The sequence below is a fragment of the Neodiprion pinetum genome, chromosome 5 (genome assembly GCF_021155775.2).
Source record: "Neodiprion pinetum isolate iyNeoPine1 chromosome 5, iyNeoPine1.2, whole genome shotgun sequence".
Taxonomy (NCBI): domain Eukaryota; kingdom Metazoa; phylum Arthropoda; class Insecta; order Hymenoptera; family Diprionidae; genus Neodiprion; species Neodiprion pinetum.
The window spans coordinates 29697627-29718716 of NC_060236.1; the positions used below are offsets into that span (position 1 = coordinate 29697627).

Consider the following 21090-nt stretch of genomic DNA (forward strand, 5'->3'; position numbering starts at 1 on the left):
TTGTCGTTATTATTACTATTATTATTGCCGGGTTTGATTTCTTTTTTTTTTTTTTGCCTTACTCTTTTCCATATTTCTCCAAATCTGTACATAGGTATGTAATAAATTTCTTGGGTGATGCTTCCCAATCTAAGAACGACGAATCTCGGGAAAAAAAATTCGTCCCAATGAAATCGATTTCCTTCATGAATAAATAATATAAAATTTTACGATTAGGCTCGCGATTTGATCTTCATTCCGGCTTTCTCTTTCAAAATTTTTTTACCGAAAGCTTTAGAATTTTCATTAGAAAATTAATGAATTTGTGTTGCATGTGTGATAAGTCTGTGTAATGATTTGTCCCTAAAAACGTTGACAACGAATCTACATGGCGATGTATAATGAAAATGGGCTTCAATGAAAACAATTGATTAAAATCAACGAATAACAAAATTGTCGAGGGTTTTCAGTATATATATATATAGGTATGTGTATATGATTGTAAAATCGAGTGTACATAATTTTTGCGCGTGAATCGTCTGTCAGTGTGGTGAAAAAAAAAGGAAAGAGGAAAAGAGAAAAATATTCCTCTTCAGAGTTGAACGAAACTCTGGTGTAATTATTTTTTTTTTTTTAATAATATCGGGACGCTATAATAGGAACTTAATATTCACCATTAGTTGCCCGAACTTTATATATACTTTCTATATGTATAGGTGTATATATATAGTATAGTATACGTATTTATATGGGCGAGTAGGTACGAGTGCATCGTCTATATAGGTACATACATGTGTAATAATATCATTATTGTATACATATTATGCCATTATGGTATGTATAGTAATATGTTAAAACTATCGATAGATCTGCTTGTACAAAAAATTTATTTGTATAACCTATATACGCACGTACATATGCATATGTATATATATATATATATATATATATATATACTGTACGTATGTATGCATGTACGTATGTATATATTTGTTTATTTCCGTTTTAGTTGAGTTGAATTGATATCTCGTCATAACATCTATACATGCTATACCTACTTATTGCATTATAAAGAGTCTTAAATTAAGCGTTTCATTCGCGTCATTCACCTTCGTAAATTATGATGTCCAATGATTTTTAATATTAATATTTTACTCGCAAAAAGTACACACGTATAGCGTTGTTAGACACTTCAATTCAGTGGAAACACCCGTAGTTTGAGTATTCCAACGTGAGTCGTTTACAGATTGTAAACCGTAATATAAAGGCATCAGCCACGTTAATATTTTCGTAGAGTTGCACTGCATAAGGTCGCGACGTTCAGGCCTCGAGAAAGATCATCTACCAGGTATACCAATCCATGGGATTCGGTAAAACGTGACGTTTATCCCTGCAGTGGAATCCTTTCCCTTCGACTGCCGGTCCCCTCAATGATTAATTCTCCGTTTCTACTGTTTTTCATGTTTTGCATCATCTTCTTCTTCTTCTTCTTCTTCTTTTTACCTACATATATTATTATTCGCACAATTCGGATGCATCGATTCGGTAGAAATTGACTAGGAACATCCACAACGTTCGACGACCATCCCCGGTATTTTAGTGAACACTATTTGGTACTCGCTGTCGAAGTATAGCATCGAGATTTGCGACATTCTACGCGCTGTGCAACATGGTCCGGAGTTGTGCGGTGGCTCGGCCAAGCTCACTATGTGCGTGTTTGGGTATTCCGTCAAAAATGCCAACGGACAATCGCCGGAACAATAGTTGGCATCGTATCTGCAACACCGAAATAAAAACAGACCCGTTTTTGTAACTTCAAACGATTCGCGCAAACTCCAACTCCTTGACACTGTTTATATTGTCGATATTTGGATATTTCGCGAAATGAAAAACAGCGATAAGAGTGGACGGTTAACAATTTCCGACCTGTGTTAGATTGACATTGGATAAAAAGATTTTCGCCTACCGAGAGAAAACGGTTATAAACTGGGTCAGACATGATGAGAATTTTTTCAGGTTAAGTTTATCTCGAACAATCAATGTCTCGGAAAACTTTTATTGCCAACTTACCGATTACCGATCACTGCCTAACTTCGCTCACTTGACGCACGATAGTTTGGGGCTTAGAGCATATACAGTAATGCTCTAAGGTGTCGGGTCAGATGTTTCCTTTCGAGTCAAGTTGGCACCACTGTCGTGGTAAGATCTCGCCGACCAATGAAATTCGATTATTCCGCGCATGCGCACTAGGCCAGCAAAGTTTTACCGTTTCCTCTCGGAGTTCGGGGGATCCTCGACTCTATTATTTACCACGCGTTGTTAACGAACGATTGTAGAGAGAAAGACACTCACCTTTTAGGCGCGATGATCCAGTCCCACCCAAACTTCTCGAAATCGACGGTAAGCTTGTAGCGGCAGCAACGCGACTCCTGACTCGCCTCGTCGCAGTTTAGTCCAACGGTCCTCTTGATCCTGCCGCTCCGCCTCGAGTCGAGATCCTCGATCTCTACATCGAGGTAAGGCGTGTGTTCGGCGTCCGGATCGAGCTCGATCAGCTTGGAGTTGGCGGCCCTTCTGTGCCCGGTCGAACCGGCCTGGAGCTTTATCGCCACCCCGAGGTTGTCGCGGGGGTGTTTGAACCACAGGGCCACCATCCTCTTCACGTCTATGACTATCCAGTCGCCGTTCCTCTCGGGTCGCGGGTGCTTTGTCGTCAACTGCGGGCCCAGAAGCGGCCCCCCGTTTTCCGAGCTCCCCTTCAGGATCCTCTGGAGCGTGACGGTGACCGGACCCCTCGCGTTCTCCTGCTGGAACCCGGACCTGATTACCTCGCGATCGGGACTCTCGTGGTCGCTGCCCCAGACCCAAAGCGAGAGCTTGGCTTCCCGAACTCGGTGCTGGACTATCTTGTCCGAGAATTTGAAGTACAGGACGTCCAGGTTCCCCTTGGCGTGTCGCAGCCGCGGATCTGGAAGAAAAATTAGCATAGATTTTTATTCCCATATACCTTTACCTGTCGTGCGGAAAGCTGATAGTTTTTTTTTTTTCTTTCTTGCTTTCTTTTCTTATACCCATTGTTAAACGTACAGCCGCGAAACAATCTCTTGCGACGGTAACTTACTGTGCTAAACTTTAAAACTTCCAAAGCGATAATACGTGACGACCGGGAAATCGGGAGGCACGTTTCGCGGACGGTTGTTTCATATTCGCAAACCTTTACTATCAGCTTTTTTACCCGACAAGACCTACTTACGTCCGTTGCGACACGAATTGTAACACGTAGATTTCTCCGGTCACCGATTGTTATACATTTAGGTACGTAACTTTCAGAGACGGCGGATTTACGCGGCTGTCGTTCTATTTTAGCACGCGAAATTTCTCAACTTTGCGAACGCGTGAGATGAAAAAAAACGAGAATGAATTCTACGTCGTTTGATTAATGCTGGCAAGATTCTTGCTTCTTTTTTCTTTTCCCCTCTTCTGTCCCCCTCGCTCTTGTCGCTTTTTACCTCCAAACAACGATCTGCAGTGATTTGCAAGAATTTTTTCTCCACCGCGTACTATATATAATAATTATCTAAACGTACTAAACTTTCCGATTAGATAAACTCATACACGCGTTATGAATTCCGTGACTCGATTGAACTTTGTCAGACTTGGAGGCGTTGAAATTTCGGCTAATCATAACGTCATTAATTCCCACGTTATCTCCTTATTTCGCATTTACACGCGGTTTTATTATCCTATCAAGTATAACATTATACATGTAAAAATAGTTACCCGGAGGCCAAATCGAAACGGCGAAAAATCGCAAAATACGAAATAGGTATACGTATGTGCAGAAGGTGGAAAGCGGAATTGGAAAAAACTGCGTGACGATTCAGAATAAATTCGCACGGCCAGAATTATTATGTGTAGGGGATGCTAGTTGCGTTCGGCGAGAAATCTCGGTAGGCAGAAGACGCCGAGACACCGGCTCAGGTTTAAATATAGTATACCTATAAAAGCATTACTCTGAACAACGACGGGCCGGTCAGTCGCTCGAGTATGAGGCCTCGGTATTTAAACTGGTGCAGTAGAGGAAACGATTGCATTTTGCCTGCTTTTCATTCCGTCCTTTGTACGCAGAGATTTCTATGACAAGTGACGATGCAACAGGGGGATGCAAATTGTCGAAAGATGCTTTCACGCGTTGGCAATAACAATTCGAATCATTTGATGACATTTCCTTCGTGAGCTTGCATAAGGTATACAGTCTCTTCTCACTTCAGGCGTATCGCGAATCTATGGTCCGAATTATGTGCCACACATCCATTTTCTAGACAGTTGCCAAGGTTCATTGGCAGCCCGATCGTACAATAGATTATTAACATTTTCCCCAACGATCTTACACACATGTATTATACATTGTACGCGAGATGCTGGGCTTCGCGAATTTTCGTATTTTCAAGATGATCGAATAGTGCGTTTTGTAAGATATAATGGCCACGTGTCGGCCCTGTAATTTCCAGGTCACGAATTGTTATCTTTCACTTCCTACCCTGAGGTCGCGTTATTCTAACCGCATGACGACGATAAAAATTCACATCAAATTTTTATTACCCGACCAGTTTTAGTATACACAGATGCACATACATGTATGTACGCTGTACGCGTAAGCTATCTGCATATAATTAAAACCCAGCGCTGATTAATCACCGAAGATGATCATCATCTGCAACTTTGATGTGATGGAATGTGATGTGACGTACGTGTCTCTTTTTTTTTCTTTGCTCGGTGTACCCTCAAATCTTACGTATATAATATCTATTTCTTCATATAATGTTTCTATCCGGAAATTCGTGACAAGATTTTCAAAAGTTTTTCGTAACAAACGAATCTTTTGCAGCTGATCAAGATCCTACAAAGTCAGCCAAGGGTGAAGATTTGTTAATTTCTTGATATCTTTTCTATTTAAAAATTTTTTTTTGCCTTCTTCCCAAGTTTTCTACTAAGTTAAAGTTAGGAACGTTATCGTTGCGAAACATTGAGGAGAAAAGATCACTATTCTCTTAATTTTACAATTATTTTGAAGGAATTAAGATTTCGAAATACGAGTATTGTTAGTGTATATTGCTTAACAATGGTTTACTGAATTTCAAACAATTCCAAAATCGCGAAATAACGGTTTTTTCTCAGCGTGAATCGTTACGAAGACGTTACTAACTTTAATATGATAGTTTTTTTCCCCTTCAAGGAAGTTCAAATACCCGGTAATCGTTCTCCATTCCACCCTCTATCATTTTTCTTATAAGCTCTGCGTTAAGATGTACACATATTCGATCAAAGATTTATAATAAATGTACACACGTATGTACAAGCGCGAGTAAATGGGCTGCGCGATTGCGATTCGGTCCTTGGTGTGTTACAGCAAGGGTGGCAGAAGAACATTTAATTAAGCCATTTAATTTGCCTTGGAAAACAATGGTGATACGGGTGTATCGTATCTTTACTTATGTCTATAAATAAGCGAAGAATAATTGATACGACTTGACCTCGTCGCGGTGCATCGGTGCAATTTTCACTCTCACTCTCTCCCTCTTTCGCAGCTGCTATCTCTTATTCCGATTCCTCGGTGAGTATCTTTGCGCATACAGTCGGTTCGATTCGTTGCTCCTTCGCAAACTCTCTCCCCCCACCCCGCCCACCCTCCTGTTTCACTACTTCATCCTCAACTATTTAAAAAACATCACTCAACCCTTCTCGAAACATTCAGCGTTACAATGCAAAGACAACTCGCGGCAGCGACGAAGATAGGAAAAGCCTAACACCTAGCAGAGAGAAAGGGTGGATAGATGGTGTATTTTGTTGTCGAGATAAAATCTTCGGCTTTCTCATTCTCGATATACCTATATTAGGTATGTCCGTGCGTCAATGTTAACCGATATTGTAAGGTTAGGTAAAGGGTAAAAGAAAAAACCTGAACAATATATCAATAATACATGAAATGTAATTTACGAAGCGCGCCCTCGGATATGGTTAAAATGTTTTTTTAGGATGTCCCGCACGTAGCCTATGGTAATGATGATAAAGGGACGAATGAGTGAACAAGAAAGAGAGCAAGCAGAATGAAGCTCGACGCGGTCGAAAAAAGAGGAGCAAAAAGTGGCGAAACCAAATATTGGGTATATATATATATATATATATATATATATATGTACACACACCACATATATTTATATGGTGAAAAAGAAGTCGACGAGTACGGAAAAATAACGAACACAGTTTGACGGGAGGTCTATCGGTGGATTTCTTGGAAGTTCGGGGAATGATCGGCGGTCAGGGGAATAGCGAAGGGGTGGGTCGGGAGCGCGAATTTCTGGATGAGGTTGAGGTGCGGAGGCGCGGATGTACGGCCGAATCGCCTGCAGCCGGGGGAGCCAGACAGGCGGATAGAGAGACGGAGGGAGAAAGAGAGGGCCAGAGAGGGACGCGAACGGGGGAAGGAGAGGGAAAACGAGATGGAACGAGAGAGGGAGAGAGAGAAGCCGGTTGCATGAGACTAGCGAAACTACCCGACCTCAAACAGCCCGCCTAGTGCGTTGAACCCCAAAATTAACGTAGTCAACCTGCACGGTCGAGAGCAAAGTTCTCAATTCCGTGCACATCGCGTTATTATACACGTTTCGTATAGTTTCAGCCCCGAACTCTCGGCGGATCGATACCTGCAATTTTAGGTAGTAACAAAAAAAAAAAAAGCAGAGTTGGGATCGATCGATCGATTGAATAATTCTATCTCTGAATCTTTTCACCAACCCGTCGTTGTATGGAATCACTAGGAAAGAGTTCAATTGTTATATATAGTTGCTAAAAAATTCTAGTAACATCAGAATGATCGGTCTAAAATTTCTATCTCTGAATCTTCTCACCAATCCGTCGTTATATGGAATCACTAGGAAAGAGTTCAATTGTTATACGTAGTTACCAAACAATTCTAGTAACATCAGATTGACCGATCTGAAAATTCTATTCCTGAATCTTTACACCAACCCTTCGTTGTATGAATCACTAGGAACAAGTTCAATTGTTCTATAGTTACTAGAAAATTCTAGTAACACGAGATTGATTGATTAGAAAATTCTATCTCTGAATCTTGTCACCAACCCTCCGTTGTATGAATCACTAGGAGAGAGTTCAATTTTTGTATATAGTAACATAAGATTGATTGATCTGAAAATTCCATCTGCGATCTTTCCGTCAACCCTTCGTTACGTGAATCACTATGAAAAACGTAATTTGTTACATCCTTACTAGCAAGTTACTAGAATAGTCTGGTAAAATCGGTATCGTTATAAGAACGGTTTAGTTATTGACGAATTTTTACGAAAATGTGGTAAAAGTAACCATATTCAGTGTTATTATGGTTCTGAAAACTGTGAGATTAAATATTATGATCACAGCCGTTAAATATTCATTTCCATTTTGTTCCCAGAACTGTAATATTTTTTGGTTATGGTAAAAAAAAAAAAAAAAAAAATTATAGTACAAACTGGACTGTACAGTGAACGCGGTTAAAAATTTCTCTCGATTCGTCAAACTGAACATTGCGCGTTGCCTGTAATATCACGCTTTTTTTCAGTTCAATTTCGGATCAAAAACGGTCGCACGAGCCGGATGAAATATTCGTGAATCCGAACTGAATCGGCGAACATTCGATCCCGAAGATTGGCGTGTGAGAAAAGGTGCGTGCAAGAGGTTTTATCCGTGATGACAGTAATCGCTGTGAGGTAAAATTATACCGTTTGCGTGAATTGCATGATAAGTGGGTTGTGTGTGAGACGATACGTGCAGTAAATTGCAAATGCGAACCACTGACGATCCGGCGCGTCGCGGCGCCTGTCTGCGAATACGCACTTGACCACAGCTGTATAATACACCATGGTACCCTGCACGTCATTGTTCGCTACACACGGCTAATACAAGCATGCATACGGTAAGTATATCTATATCTCTCTATATGCATGCGCGTGTGGCGACATGCGTGTACGATCCACCGTAGCACGTATATATCTGATGTCCACATATCGATTATTGTACGTTACACCGTGGATATTTGTGGTTGGATTCGAGAGTTTTTTTTTCTTTTATTCTATATTCGGTATTGTTTCACTGGAATTCTGAGCCCGTTGGGACTTTGAATTTCGTATTAAAATTTTGAAAACACTTTTAGTGGATCCAAATTATCGTTACAGATTAATTCAATCGCGACCATGTGTTTATGTATTATACATTACACGTATTGTCGCATGATGACTATGTACGTCCAGGGACCAGAGATTGATTACCGTTTATGCAATTTGGTGAAACACTGATTGCCCAAATTTATGACGATTATCTGGCCTGGTTAATTCGGCTCCGTTACCATGTCGATGTATTAATAATCGTGCACGCATGGCCTGCAAGTACATACCTATAACTATATTGTTAAAGCCTGTACAATTATAGTGGCATAAAATCCTGCAGTTGAAGATTAAGGGGTAACCACTGCTCTAGGATTTTGGAAAATTCTCTATAGAAGTACGTAGCCGTATTTTTATTTAATTTAAATATTTTTCTATAAGCAATACACTGCTTTCTTTTGGCCAAAAATAGATTCGTTTCTTCAAAAGTGCACTATTTCTACAAAATTTGATTTAAAAATAACCCTATGTACTTCTATAGGCAATAGTACATAGATTATAACATTTTTTTTTTGTTTTTTGTTCCAGGTCTTATACTTTGCGAGAAATCCGTCCTCCAGTGAAGTAGTTTAAAAAAACGGCGATTTCAAAGATTGTCTCTGTCGCCGCCATTTTGCATCAAAATGATAATAAGCAAATTTTTTTTTATACCTCAATATGTGTTGAATAAACCCTCTGAAAAGAAATCATATTCTATTTTTGATACTCCCAAAATAAATCGTCAAAGTTGGGCCTTTTTTTCGGCCGCTAGTACGGCGTTACCCCTTAAACTAGCTCCTTTTATGATCGTCAAACGTTTCTAATTCCAAAAAAGCGTTAATAAATCTCAATATTGGATACGTATTCCGAGGATACTTTGAGTTTCTACTCTTCTGTCTAACCAGTTGTCTTAAACTTGACTTCACGCAGGTTTAAGTTTGTTGAAAATTTTTCGGAGAGCATAATATATTACAATTAGTGCACGATGCGCATTCGCACATGGCCATTTAACCGAATGCGAGACTAATGTACGCGGGAGAGAAGAGAGAAGAGAGGAAAGAGAGAGGGACTAGACGTTATGACCTGGATCGAAAACCTTGACCTTTCTTGTTTCAGTACGCTCTTAAGATCGCGTTAAATCAAACTCGTTGTTCGTATGTCGTGTAGCAACGTCGCGTGGCGCAAAGCCGTGGGAGGGGAAAATCATAAACTTGTGTTCAGCTTCCTAAGCTGTCATTTCTTTTTCGGATGAGAAAAAAACCTGCCTATCGAAAATCTCTTCCGAATTGATCACTAATTTGTCTTGAATTTTGAAATTTTTCTCAATTTCGAACCAACAACTGGGTCGCTGATTCGCATCGCGTGGCGCGCGTGATTTCTGTTACATTTGCGAAAAAGAGGACGAGTCTACATAACTCGAGCAGCAGATATCTATTTATATTATGCTGTTTACTCGGACGTTCGAATGCTCGTTACACGCTTTTTTCATCGTCACATACGTGGCTGCAACGTCGAGACTTAGTTGCGAACGATGCAGCGGTCATGACGTGTACACCTCGATTCACTTATCTAGCGATTATCTTCCCAGTTTTAACAGCTTTGCCGTTTCTCATTCCGATTATACTATCTGCGTTGAAAAGTACTCGTTGAACTACATACCGAGTGATTAGAAAATCTTTGAAGATATCGTAAGTTCGTCTGGCGAAGAGTAATTTCTTTCTTTTTTTTTTTTTAATCGATTCGAGTTCATGTTACTTAAAGCATTGCAAAGTTCATACTTCGAATTTACGAAGCTTAATCGCAGCACGGTTGAAGGATGAAAAACACGTTTGTTCTTCCGAGTCTGCGACGATGGTAGAATAAAAAAAGTAAAGATAAATACCGGGACTGACTTTCGATCTGTGAGAATGAAAAAATTTTGTCACGGTGAAAAAAGCAATGCCTAAAATTTTCAGCTGAGAAATCCTTATAAATCACGTCAGCCATCTCTGTACACACAGCTGGAGAACAGCATCTCCCCGAAATATGATAGTCCTATAAAGTATCGCCCCCCTCAGAACAACACATGGACACAGCAGCTGTTTAACTATAAAGTATAATATGCGTGTATGAAAAAAACTGTATCATTATAAATTAATGGGTTATTATTATGGTAAGAAGAGAAAGAAAAAAAAGGTGGAAGCTCAACAACGATTTCATATTCGTCTACGATATTCATTAGCCCGTTGATAATCGCTGGTTGTTCCGAATAAATGTAATTCATTCGTTCATTCATTCGTTCGTCATTCATTGAAATCGCAATGAAAATTCTTGGTGTCCTAATTCCATCAGTCAGAGTCAGACTTTTAGCGGGCTGAACTGCACAGTGCAGGATGCTAGATGCTAGCGACTAGAGCGTACCTCTCTTGCCCTCCCGCTGGTTGACCCCCCGCCACCACCCCCGTACCTCGGCCCCCGGCCCCCCGGGGAACCTTGTGATGTTGGCTTAATACGATAATGAAGTGATGGGCCTGACCTAGGCTGCACACTGGCCGTGACCTTGACCAAATAGTCCCCCACACACGCGTCTAGTCGTCAATGTGAACATACGACGTGTGTGGATGGATTTAGATAGGTGAGGATCTGCATGATTTTTTCTCTTCTTTCTTCCATCGCTAAATACCTCGATGTTTCTACATTGTAGCTTCTTGTCAGGTTGCTCTATTAATAACGAAACGGGAACGCAAGTGACAAGACTTCAAATACTGCACGGGGGGTAGTTTCCATCATAGTTTTTCTAACAACTCCTTCCGGTTTACGATCCCGGTCCTTATCTGACTTCGGTGTAATCTGTATTTGCATATATATATATATGTATATTGCCTCCGAGTGATCACCACGAGCCACTAAAATTGTACGAACGAATTGACTGCATTTTGAGATTAGAACGATTCGAAAGACGGTATGATTTCAGTCGCTGTACGAGCCGCGAAGTGTTTGGAATCTTCTCGAATACACAAGGCGGATTCGGTTTCGTGTGATTTATGGTTTCAGGCACACGAAGCTGCGTGTACCGATAGAGCGTAAGCACAGCCCTATCGGACAGTGGAAGGTATCGTTCTGCATTATCCTAATACCGAAAGAACGTTGAATGCGTCATGTATAGTCATACCGTACGCAAGTACGGTATATAAAGCAGCATCGAACATGTGTACTGAAAAAGTTCGGATTTAACCGGCGAAGAAATCTTGACACATCTCGACTTGGGTGTACGTGTACGCAACCGTGGATGCAGAGTATGGTTGAATTACGTGTGTGCAGCGTTCGATCTGGTTACGCGAGTATAGTTAGACAATCTATGTGTCTAAGTATGTAACGAACGCCGGGTGCAGGCAGTGGGGGCGTTGGCAAAAGGAAAAAGTACATACCTGAACGATAAAAGAAATAGAAATACTTTCCAGATAGTAGCAAAATGTAGGCAAGAAGAAGAAGAAGAAGAAGAAGAAGAAGAGGAGGAATGAGAGTAAGGAGGAGGAGGGAAAGATTAAGCCGACCGGAGTTACTGCCACGTGTAGAGATCGCGATAACCCCTTGACAGGTCCAGCTTCTTTGCAGCATCTTCGACAAATCCGTTTACGTATAATGTAGTATATGACTGTGCACACTGTGCACCGTACATGTTTTCAACGTGAAACAGCTTTATTGTAACCCCCTTTCGACAGCCACACTGCAGATGCTGCAGTGAAGCAGAATTCAAAAATAATGGGTGCAACGTCGTCGATGATGTCCCGCGTTTTTCTGCTCCGCAGGTGAAACGATATCGAAAAACGCGAGGTTGAAGTGAGTAACGTTAACGTCATGAAACATCTTCATGATGACTTTCAAGGAGTTGGTTTTTGCAAAATGTAGATACGTTTGGTTCGGTATGATTTAGGTACTAAATTTCAGACAATTCTAATCGTGGGAAGTAAAAATTTTTTTTAATCATGCATCGTTGCACTAACTAACATACCAAACAATACTTTCTTTGCTATTTCCGTAAATAAATCGACTACATCGCGGTTTCTGACAAAAGGTAGCGCGGAAAGTAGAAATTGTACCATATGCGCATACGGGGACTTTTTGCGAGAAAGAAAAATCCCCATATGAAAATAACTATTCCCAGCTTCTCCACGCCCCTTTCTCTTCCGTTACCGGCCGATTAACCGAATTTCAAATTTCCCACCGATACTCGAAATCGGTGTCGTGCAACGTGCGTGCGAAGCGAAGATGCGTCATGCGTGTCGTGTAACGCGTGTCCGTTTTGCGAACGGATCGAATCAGCGTCGATAGCGCACCACTGTTTGAGCGAACGCATGCGGGGCGGCATGATCAACCGAGTTGTCGGTTGCAGAGAGAACGGTCCAGAAACCCGGGAGAAAGAGAGAATAACCGATGAGATATAACACTGGCTTGTGAGAGAGTTGGCGATGGGAGGTTAGGGGGAGAGGGATCGAGGGGCCTGGGACTGAGGTACGGAATCGAACTCTCTGCAGAGGGGGATTTCAGGTCGTGAAACTCGTCCTGGGCTCCCCGGTATCGACGAGCTGCATTAACCGCGTACCGCGTTGGATCTTTCTCGGAGAAACAACGACGAGGACGAAGAGAAAACCGTGACGATGAGGAATCGCCGTTAAGCGATCACCCGTTGACTCCCAAGGAAGGGAAAAAGCGAGCTGCGTTCGCGTTGAGGAAAAAGGAAATACCTCGGGACCGGGAAGCTGCCGGTATAGGTACGAGTCGAGAGTTCAAGCTCGCTACTTACGGGGTTGAGCCAGGGCGATGACGTTCTCGGTCTTCGCCGCGTACTCGTCGACCTCCTCGTGCCTCGTAAGCCCGGGCTCAACCTGGTCCACCGGCTGGTCCGACTGTATGCCGTAAAGGTCCATCAGCCTCGATATTGGCGGTATCTTCGGCAAGGGGCGCCCGGTCATGTTCGGCGCCTGCTTCAACCCCAGCTTCGAGAGTATCTGCTCCTTTATCGCCTGCAGACTCAGCGCACGCAGATCCTCGTGCATCCGACACGCGTTGCAGCTACCCCCTGCCGCCTGCGCAACCAGTGTCGTCTTCCTGACCGCGTTTCGGCTTAGACTTATGCCGTCCAATGCCCCAAGCAGCACCAAACACAGGACCAGTAACCTCGTCATTTTAAATGTTCCCACAGTTCCTCCTTCACCTCGATGATGCACAATTTTTAATAAAATTAAAAATTTTTTTTTATCGTTAATCGTTTCTCCCTTTACTTCTGTACTTGGTTACCTTGATAATATATTCTTTCGATCAGCAACGATATCGTATAGTCTTTTATCACACCTACGAAACGACCGTGCAGAGTACAACATGCATTCACGTTAGACCATCGCATAATCGGACGGGTTACTGCATCGTTTACGACTACGGGACGGCACGCGGGTGCGTGGAGTATGGACTTTGGCCCGATTTCGAGTGTCCAACAATTTTTACCTTACTTTTTCTTTCTTGCTTCTTCCTTATCGCGTTTCTTCAATTCCCACAATGTTCCTCCTTTCAAACTCCGCTCCGCTTGTTTCGTTAAATTTGCGGTTACGTTTAGTTTTAGTTCCTTTTCGGATTCGTTTTTCTCAAACTGACACGTACGTACGATTAGTTAAACCCACCGAAACTCGTTTTGCAATCCAAGGATGAACGATGCTGCAGAACATTCTTATTGTTTTTTGATTTTATTTATTTATTTATTTTTTTCTAACAATCGTCAATACATCTTAGGAGATTGGTTATAATAAACGAAGTTCGTATTTGTACACGTTTTTAAAATTGATTTTAACAGGTGTTGCCGCGTTTCTTTGATTCACAACACAATTCGATTATCCTTCCCTCTTGTTGTAATATTCCTTGGTTATTTCGTGTATCGAAGAATTTTGTTTTTTTTTCTCTCTTCCGCAGCTTTTCTTCCAATTATTCAACAGTACACCAGACGATTGACGGGTAACGGTTGATAATTGTCGGTATGCAAAACCGTGGTAATTCGGTCGTCAGATGGTCGAAACGGTGACGAACAATGCCAAGTAAACAGCAGTTTAGTATACATACACTGATCCCTACCAGGGGATACGTCAATCGAGGAACATCCGCGATTCGGGTATGGTACCAGCTAACTGCTGCAGTAACTTTTAAACCGACGACGTGCTAAATGCACACGATAACTTTCCAACGCAGTATGTATGAATAATACAATTTGGAGCGCGGTTAATATTTCATTTCTTTTCCCGAAACCGTTCAATTAAATGATTATTTTATCCAGCAGCACCACACAGAGACACGTATATGTAAAAACAAAAACACACTGTGCAGTTATTGTGTATATATATATATATATATATATATATATATATATATATATATATAATTATTCGCGCATTTGATGCACCTCAGTTTGATTATATTTGTATATTATACGTACGACGACGAGCTTGGTGCGACGATGTCGTTCTCAATGCGAGAATTATTGCACGGTTATTGTTATTGTTTGGATTTTTTTTTTTTCTATCTTGTTCTGCGACCGTTGTAACAAATTGTTGCACACAAGGTTCTAATTCACATGCGCGTCGAAGAGAGAGAAAACAAAAACGTAACCAAACATATGAGAATTGAAAAAAAAAAAAAAAATGAAACCAAGTAAAATGAAATAAAAAATAAAAAAAAATAAATAAACCTCCAACTTCCCGAAGCGTGCGAAGTGCGGTAAACTTGAACTTGATGCTTGTAACTTTTTAAAACTCCTTTAAACCGTCTTACGTCTTAATTCGCGATATCATAACGACGACGACGACGACGAACCGGCGAACGCAAGACAAACGGACAGACGGACGGTTGGACAGATACAGAGAGAAAAGAGACAGAGAGAGGGAGGGAGATACAGAGAGAGTGAGAGAGGGGGGGAGGGGGGAAGGAGAGGGGGAGGGAAAAAGACAGAGACAGTGTGCGGGAGCAAAGGGGGCTAACAGGGGGTCCAGAGAGAGGGAGAGGGAGAGAGCTAGAGAGAGGGGGTGACGGAAGAGAGAGAGAGAGAGAGAGAGAGATGGAAAGAGAAAAGAACAGGGAAAGAGAGAGAGAGAGCGGGGCTGATCTGTCAAGTGACGAATACGATCGTTTTAGGTGTTCAAAAGTTTACGGCGGCAAGTGGGCAAGTGGGATGCTAGAAGCTTGCTGGCCTGTCAAGCACTGAGTCAGGAGACGCTGGTCCTCTCTGCATATATGCCGTGTGTGGACTGCCAACTACTCTGCACGGACTGACGGAGTAACCCGGCTCCGAAGGAGTTGTTAATCTTTACTCCTGTTTTACTCTGATGCGGTGGATACTACTGTTGCTGCTGCTGCTGCTGTTGCTGCTGTTGTGCTGCTGCCGCTTGTGACGACGATATATTTGTGACCACGACACAACGGTGGCGGCGGCGGCGACGACGGCGACGGAGAGCGTCGAGAGGCGAGCGACGAACGAGGCGGGAACGCGATCGTGAATGCTTTTGCATCATATGCGCACGTTCTCGTCATCTATTTATTACCGCCACACCTGTATCGTTATATTTATTATATATGTATATGTGCTTCTCGCTACGGCGGCGGGGATCCCCCGCTTTACCCTTCGGATTTGCGATTATAGAGAAATTAGAAAGCCCGCGGCCCAACCCCGTCCACTCGCTTAAACAAAGTCGATAGGCTACGCGGTACACGTCGGGGACCAGATGGGTTCAATCGCTACTTGTGTGATCGAGAGAGGTGAGGTCAACCCCGATAAAGCCGTTCGATTAATTCATTTATGAACAATTTCTATTCGACAGACCGACGGTATTTGTTATCTCGGATTTATGAGATTCGAGTACAAATGAATTACAGAATTTCTAGACTGTCTTTAAGCCTGTTTCACATTTTATTTCTAAAAAGAAGTTGTAGCTGTCAACTTCTCGCTCATTTCACCGATCGCGGTTGATTATATACCGAATAATATTTGATCTGTACACAAAAAAATATCATTCGGAGAGAATTTTTTTGGTAGGGATTTCTTCTTCTTGTCATTTTAAATTATTTGTAATTTTATACCGTTGTACGGCACGCAATAATACGTGAGGTTAACCATGGCCGTAATTTTTTTATCTGACATATTTTCGGTTTTTTTGAAAAAAAAAACAGAGGGCAGGTTGCGGTCGTTTCAAGCTTTAACGCAACTGTTGGAACTCTTCTCGCCATTTCACATGCTAACTCGCAGCACTGTAAATGAAATTTCCAAATTCTCAGATCCTGAAAGCAGTTTTTGGTTCAACAAAATCCTATCTCTGAAACTCGTTGAACGACATCGTATGTCCAAAGTGATCTCCGAAGACATACGACGTTCTTGAACCAAATTCTGAGATAGGATGCCTTTACTCTCAGTCGACGATATGAAGAAAAAAAAGCGAACAATGAAGGTTCGAGAGCAAATTTTGCAGCTCCTTATTCAATTTTCATTTTAACAAATCACATTTGCGTATCCATCCCGAGAATCTGATTGTGAACTGCTTTTAGGATCTGAGAATTTGGAAATTTCACATATAGTGCTGCGAGTTAGCATGTGAAGTGGCGAGAAGAAATCCCACAGTTGCGTCAAAACTTGAAACGACCACAACCTGCCTTCTGTTTTTTTTTTCAACAAAACCGAAAATAGGTCAGATAAAAAAATTATGGTCAGGGTTAACCTCACTTATTATTGCATGCCGTATAACGATATAAAATTACAAGTAGTATAAAATTAAAAAGAAGAGGAAACCCCCACCAGAAAAAAATCTCTCCGAATGATATTTTTTTGTGTACAGATCAAATATTATTCGGTACAATCAACCGCGATTGGTTGACGATATGTTCTTTCGTAGATTGAAAAACACATGCTTAACCTCCTTCACAGCACGCGAAATTATCTTGTACAATTCTTTATTTGTTCATTTCGCAAATATTGTCCAGTTTGGTAGTATTGAGAAAAATACTCGAGTCCAACTGACACAGAGACAAGTAATGCAAACTTCAGCGTAGTCATTCATGAGTTTGAATGAGGAAAGAAAACGCGCCGGAAAATCATGGAGACAGACGAGAACCTCCCTATTTCTCCCTATTTATCGAAGTAATGTTACCGAAAAAATGAGATACCGCTGATATTCGTAATCCTGCACAGCCGCAAAACGTCTAGTCAATATACCGCGGCATTATATTTCCTTCCGTAAATCAGAGTAAAAAGTATCCCCTGTGACGTCATGTGACTCGCTCTTGCAGCATCAACAAATGAAACAGACGAATCGGCGGCAGATTCCACAGCATTTGAAAATTTGAAAAAGAATCAATGAAAATAACAGTTTTTACAAAATATGTAACGATCTGCAGTTATAATAAACCCGTGCATAATTAGTTTCATAAATTTTTGTATCAGTTGATCCGAAATACTAATTAGTTGAATAAAATATTTAGAACTAGTACTCAATAGATGGCAGTGTTTGATTTCATCACTGTACAATATGCGTGGTAGGTATAACACGTGTATAAATCAGGAACGTCGTTAAATCATGTGTATAAATCATTCCAGGCGATAAGATAAGATGTGTGTAGTTTTGCCGTTTACATATACATTTGATATATATTCGACAACCGGTTAATAATGATTTGATATCATTCAATTAAAACGTGTATACGTGATATAATAACACTGCATAGATGTATCGGCGGACGCTCTACTCGACTCGTCAGATTTACATATAACGCATAACTCTATTATACGTATTATGCCGTATAAGGTATAGCATCAAACTACAAACCCCTGCAAAGGTTTTATTTGATTCCAATATCCATGGTTTTCTTCAGGATCATGGAAGACGGTGATGTTCCTTTGATGAGAGTATTAATTAGACCGGATAATTACAGTAGGTATGTTTAAATTACATCGTCCCGTTGAAGAGAGAAATATCTTTCAGACAATATAATAATATTATGCCTTTGATCAACAGAAGCCTAGATTTGATACAAAATTTACATATTATATTTAATTACATACACCGTACAACCAACCAGACAAACAATCTACCCACCTGCCCTTGTATAGCGGTAATCAACCGGCGGTATTTAAACACGGGTATTTTTTATTCGCTCAACTAGCAATAATTCAGCGTGTTGATTGATATTCAACCTCCAATTGTGATAATAACAAATATTCATGCAACTTTGAACGAAGTCGCCACCCCGGCACGGATAAATACAGATACTTTTATCTGACAATGAGAGAATATATCACGTATCGATGACCCGGACTACGCGAAGAATCGACGCCTCTATACCGCGCAATAAAAACTTCGAGTCAAGTTATTTCTTATTATTGATTCTTTTTGTGATTAAAAAAAAGTAAAAGTTTTCTTCCTCCTGAGGAACAACAATAAGTAACAATTTCCTATCCGCTCATGTGCTTGTTAAACCGAATCACGCGTAAATTGCGGGGAAAATAATTTTACAATAAAATAATGTATACGCGTGCAACGTGGATGTTACTGTTCGCGCAAACCAACGATGTCGTTATACGTAGTTTTCTTTCTCTTTTTATCTATTCATTTCTCTCCTTCGGTGTTTTTTTTTCTTTTTTTTCATATTGCCTTCTCTTCTTTTTCTTTTCTTGTTTGGAACATAAATTATACATACACTCTTAAACGACCGCATAAGCTGCTCCGTGTGCCTCCGAAACGGTGATAATAATTCTTAGAAAAAACTACACCGAAGGGCTGTTATAACGAGTTCTATATGGTGAAAGAATTTTTTTGGGATTTGTTAACTGCTGCAGCACCCCCCGCATCGTCCACACGGCAAACCCGTCAGTCATCGCGAGGCAGGTGGCCGTTTATGCTCTCCCGGTCATCTGGGCGAATCGAAATGAATACCAACACCCACTCACGGCCTCCTATAACAAGCCAGGAACATTTTTTGAGGATGTGTTCACACACTATTATATCCAAATATGAAACAAGTGTCCGATCAAAGATAGAGCAAAAAAACAAAATGGCGGCCGTAATCAGATTCACGTTCCACCTCGCAACTTTAGCCAAACGGTTCTATCGACAGCCGATTGTATTGGCGACGATTCTTGTGCGGGTTGTATTCTGAGTCTGTGCACGATCGAAAAGCCTCTTAGAAATTTGATTTTCGAGAGACGTTACGAAGATAAGATCGTGGTGAGAATTGCTAAGGAAATTTTTTTTCACCTCCGACGTCAGAATCCACTCGTTTGAATGCGTGTATGATGGAATCGACTCGGCATAGAGGCGCATGTAGCGTTAAAGCGTATAATGTGCGTCGAGCTCTCGAAGGATGTGATGCATGTATTTATATACGAACATATGAACATACGGGACTCTAATTGCACGCCCGTACAGTATATATACGTTATACACGCATATATTGTAACATGCCTAAATATTATAACCATTCTAAAAGTGGTGTCGTACACTATGCGGCATACATACACATATGCGGACAATTCAAAAGGCCAGCAGCTGCTAGCAAAAAGTTAAACTTCAGTTGCTCCTCCACGATAAAATGTACGCGTAACTTAAAGCGTCATTTTTGGGTGCCGGTTTTTCTGACGCCATCGTGATGCATCGCGTTTCCCTTGCTCTGCGCAAGATAAGAGGGCTGAGACACCGCAAGATAACTCACTGATTACATTAACCATACCTAAATACCAGGTGTAAGTCATGAGCACCTCGAGACAATCGCGACGATTAGTCATTTCGAAAAAATGCTGCAGGTTTTTCCTTTCGTGTTTTACCTATTTTTAGCTCCTTCACTTACGATCGAATCGTATAATCGCAAATCGGAATATGTTATGAAGAATAAATTCTTAAACGGCAATTTTACGGTAGTAGTAGTAGTAGTAGAAGTTGTAATAATTTTTCGATGATTTTTGTTCACTCCGTACCGACGACTGCAAAGGTCTTTAACGTTTCTCGCCGGTCATTATACCTAGCGCGATTGTAATTCCTTGCGGATGTTCTCTGCGCTAGCGGTTTGTCCTACAGACTCTATATAAACCAAAGGTCAGTCCAACTAGCCGTCAAAATACTTCTATTCGTGGTACATGCATGCCGCATGCACGGGTGCATGTAGACATATGTATATCTCCATGCGTCATTTTAGGATCGAATAACAAGCGTATGTCGTACACCTTTGCGCTCGTGGCCCGGCGATTCGAATATTATTAATTATGAACGTAGATATATCTGTGTACTTGCATCCGTTATTCCGTCTATCTGTTTACTTCTGCTTTATTTTCGTTTGTCGGTTTGTGTTTTAATTGCTCTGGCGCAAGTACCGACAGATAAAATATAAAATTTATTCATTCTTTTAATTATTCGTTGAAATATGTTCGATAACGTACAGCGCAATGTATAATGGACAGCTGTTCGAGTAACACGACCAGGGATAAAGATATTGCATTTGAATCGACATTCAGAATAAAAATTAATTAAAAAAATAATTTAACCACGGTCACCGTAACCGCATCAATCCAAGGACGGCTACCAGCCGATCAAGGCGTGTCAATATGGCCGTGAAGTTCGACGATTCAATTCGAAAAACGAACAAATCCATTATTTTTTTAACTTGACCTAACCTTTTATTTATCATCTAGTAAATTGCCAATTACAGTTGGGCTTGCAACCTATTGGATAAAATAATTTTCCAAGGTTTACATTTATCTCAATATCCGCGCTTGCTCCACGCATCCCCTCATTTTCCGTCATACATTTGAATGTATTCTTTCGCGTCTGGATTAGATTATACTACAAGCAGCTGATTAAAAATTTTTTTGTAAAATCAAAATGGCGGGTTGAAACAATCATCTCGAGATTTCAACCTG

General features: G+C 41.0%; 1 protein-coding gene across 2 annotated transcripts; it reads right to left on the reverse strand.

The window, feature by feature from the left end:
• Nucleotides 1-14836, reverse strand: LOC124218473 (growth/differentiation factor 8). Of its 2 annotated transcripts, XM_046624976.2 has the most exons (4): nucleotides 14635-14836; nucleotides 12961-14434; nucleotides 2332-2947; nucleotides 1-1755 (listed from the first exon to the last, which is right to left on the reverse strand). In XM_046624976.2, exons 2-4 carry the CDS (start codon nucleotides 13340-13342, stop codon nucleotides 1536-1538), a joined length of 1218 nt encoding a protein of 405 aa, XP_046480932.1. In that variant the 5' UTR covers nucleotides 13343-14434; nucleotides 14635-14836; the 3' UTR covers nucleotides 1-1535. The 2 variants fall into 2 exon arrangements, with proteins under 2 accessions (XP_046480932.1, XP_068992472.1); XM_069136371.1 differs by lacking the exon at nucleotides 14635-14836 and having other exon boundaries at nucleotides 12961-14535.
• Between the last annotated feature and the right edge of the window lie 6254 nt (nucleotides 14837-21090).